This window comes from Micromys minutus (assembly GCF_963924665.1).
Source record: "Micromys minutus genome assembly, chromosome: 20".
Taxonomy (NCBI): Eukaryota; Metazoa; Chordata; class Mammalia; order Rodentia; family Muridae; genus Micromys; species Micromys minutus.
This window is the reverse complement of record NC_137955.1, coordinates 35,112,312-35,115,563: the sequence shown is the minus strand read 5'-3', so window position 1 is coordinate 35,115,563 and position 3,252 is coordinate 35,112,312. Positions and strand designations below refer to the sequence as shown.

Genomic DNA, 3,252 nt, shown 5'->3' with positions numbered 1-3,252 from the left:
AACATTATATATTTTCTCAAATCGACAAGTCATTTCTACATTTTGTATTCTGTGAAGAGGAATAAAACCACAACTTTAAATGTAGTGAAAAAACCTGTACCAAAGGCACACAGTCCAGCCTTCATTGGTTCATTTGTGTTTGTAAATATATGATGAGTTTATTAATTTCCTTTTGAATTTTAGTAAGCAGTGATAAGAGAACACATTATACCTCTCAAAAATTCACTGAGAAATATGTAACCACTCATCTTATTGATTACATTTTCTGCTTTATACATTGAAACTCAATCTAAGAATGTTTTTTGAGTCTGTTGATAAATATTACATTTCTACTTATTCCCAATAGAAGGTTTTTGCTTCCTTCAGAAAAATATTTCCAATAATATTTTATGATTAAATACTACCAAATACACACTCATTATATATAATATAGCAATCTGTCTTATGAGTTTTTTTTAATGGTTCCGCATTATTTATTAAGTTAGGAGTATACATCAAGTCAGCCACCATATTGTACGCACATGGCCATGCCCGTTGCTATATGTCACATTAAGAAAATAACTTCAAATTGCATTTCAACTTCAATAACACCATTCTTGAAGAAAAAAAATACCCTCAAATCAAAGGTGCATACACAAGAGAGGGCTTTAGAGCCTAAAATTCCTTGTTTCTTGACCCCTTGATGCAAGGAGTTTTCTCAGCCCCAGGAATAGAAAGTGTAGCCAGAGACCCAGGGTTTTTATGTGACACTTTATACAGACAGAGTTTGTCTGATGTACCAAAGACCCAAACATCCCTCTGGATGGTGAGGGCAACCACAGCTGGCACCTAGTCCCCTGTAGCTCAGCAGCACTGAGATCCCAGCAGCACCCAGTTAGCAGCCCAGGGAAATAACAGCAATTCACTCCAATGACCATGACTCAAGAGATTGGAAAAACAGCCAGTGGCCACCATCTGGTCCCCTCCAGAGTCCTGCTTCCTATCGCAGAAGCACACAAAGTGCAAAGGTATGTCGCACAAATACATGTGTTGCAGGATTCAGTATAAATGATGGGACATGCAAGTGACAAAGTTTTCCAAATGCCTTTCCCCTGTAATAAAATAATCTTAATAAAAACATAATTTAAAAGTGTCAAAAGCAGGGTGTAAAATCATAGTTATAAACTATCAAAAGTTGAAGGATTTCTTGAAGAATCATCTGAATCAGTCCTGATTTATTGATGGAAACTTCAGCTCAGTGATTTCGGAGTCGGGGGAGCCGCTCCCACTTCTGTCACTGTAAGTGTCCCTGGGTGAGAGCCAGCAACCTTTCTGAAGGTAATGTGGGAGATGCCCCACAGAGGCCAGGAAAAGGCCAAAGTAGGGTGGGAAGGGCTTGATAGGCCTAGACAGGAACTCAGGGTGATATTGCACTCCAACAAAAAAAAAAAAAAAAAAAAAAAAAAACATAAAAAAACAAACGGGTGATCTTCCAACTCCATGATCTCCATCCTCTTGCCTTCAACATCTTGGCCAACAAACTTCAAGCCTTGCTCTTCTAAGCATTTTTTCAGGACTGGATTCACCTCAAATCGGTGGCAGTGCCTTTCTTCCAAGTAGTCTGTGTCTCCATAGAGTTTCCTCATGACTGAGTTCTTGGTCTGGAACAGGGTTCTCCTCTTGCCCAGCCTCATGGTTCCACCCATTTGCCCAGGGTTATGTTCTGGCATGTCTATGACCACAAGATGATTTGTCTTAGGGTCAAACTCTGTAGAATTGGCATCTTGCCATCCCAGCACATTTCTTTAAAATTCAACCACTGCTAGCTGCATTCCTAAGCACACACCCAAAAAAGGCTTCTTCTGTTTCCGAGCCCAGGCAATTGCTTGAATTTTTCCTTCTGTTCCCCAAACACCAAATCCTCCTGGAACCAGCACTCCATGAGCACTGCAGAGCTTCTGCCGTGCCTCATGGTAGCGCACAGGTTCTTCCTGCAGGGTGCTTGGCTCCAGGTCTGTGGAATCGATGTACTTGATCTCCAACTTGTGGTTAATAGCCAATGCAGAATGCTCTAGAGCTTTAATGACAGAGGCATACGAGTCTGAGAATTTGGTGTATTTGCCCACGAGAGCAATAGAGCAGGTCTCCAGCAAGCGATTATATCTGTCTGCCATCTCCTTCCATTTCATCAGCATTTTTCGTGACTGTCTCTCAATAGGAAGGTCAAGTCTGCGAAGAAAGTAGTCTACAACCCCTTGCTCTTCTAACAACAAGGGTACCCGGTAGATGGATGAAACATCATGAACACAGATAACTTGTTCAGGTTCCACATGGCAAAACATTGATATTTTCTCTTTCACAGATGTGTCAAGAAGATTTGAGCACCTGCACACCACCAAGTCTGGAGAAAGTCCGAGTCCTCTAAGTTCCCAAACACTGTTCTGGGTGGGTTTTGTCTTCTGTTTCCCTGTTGAACTTGGCTGAGGAACCAGACTGACATGGATATTACAAAAGTTCTCCCTCTTGACCTTGAACTGGAACTGGCGGAAGGCCTCAATGAAGGGCATGCTTTCAATGTCTCCCACTGTGCCACCAAGCTCAATAACACACACTTGAGGCTCTAAGCCATCTTCGTCTACAGGTATTAATGCCTGTCTCATCACCCACTCCTGGATTGCATCTGTGATGTGAGGGAAAACCTGAACAGTTTTCCCTAAGTAATCTCCTTTGCGTTCCTTGTTAATGACGTACTGGTATATCTTCCCTGTGGTCAGATTATTGTCCTTGGTGAGGCGGATATCAAGGAACCGTTCATAATTTCTCAAGTCAAGGTCAACTTCTCCACCATCATCTAGCACAAAGACTTCTCCATGCTCATAAGGAGAGAATGTTCCTGCATCAATGTTAATATAGGGGTCAATTTTAATTGATGTTACATGTAAGCCACATGACTTGAGTATTGTGCCCACACTGCTAGTGATGACTCCTTTTCCAATTCCTGATATAACAGCACCAGTAACTAGAATGTACTTCATTTTTCTTGTAACCTTGTACCTTGAACGTCCAGTAGGCTTATTTCCTTCCTTAGGCGTAATTTACCACTTTTTCTGTGTCTGCTGAAAAGAGTTAAAGAAAACGTATGCCCTCCACGACCATACTGGTTTTCCCATGAGTTTATATCTAAAGGCACTAAGATCACCTACTTGTACATTTCCTTATTCACAATATTCAAATTATAAAAATAAGCTAATTGATAAAGAGAAAAATGAAAGG

General features: G+C 41.1%; 1 protein-coding gene across 1 annotated transcript; it reads right to left on the bottom strand.

Moving 5' to 3' along the window:
- Nucleotides 1-1,059: 1,059 nt before the first annotated feature.
- On the bottom strand, nucleotides 1,060-3,014 carry LOC308433469 (CTP synthase 1-like; the record flags this gene model as incomplete). The annotated part of the gene is given in 3 exon segments (XM_080933542.1): nucleotides 1,060-1,458; nucleotides 1,461-1,784; nucleotides 1,788-3,014. Coding segments are annotated over 3 exon segments (1,806 nt in total). The 3' UTR covers nucleotides 1,060-1,203.
- Between the last annotated feature and the right edge of the window lie 238 nt (nucleotides 3,015-3,252).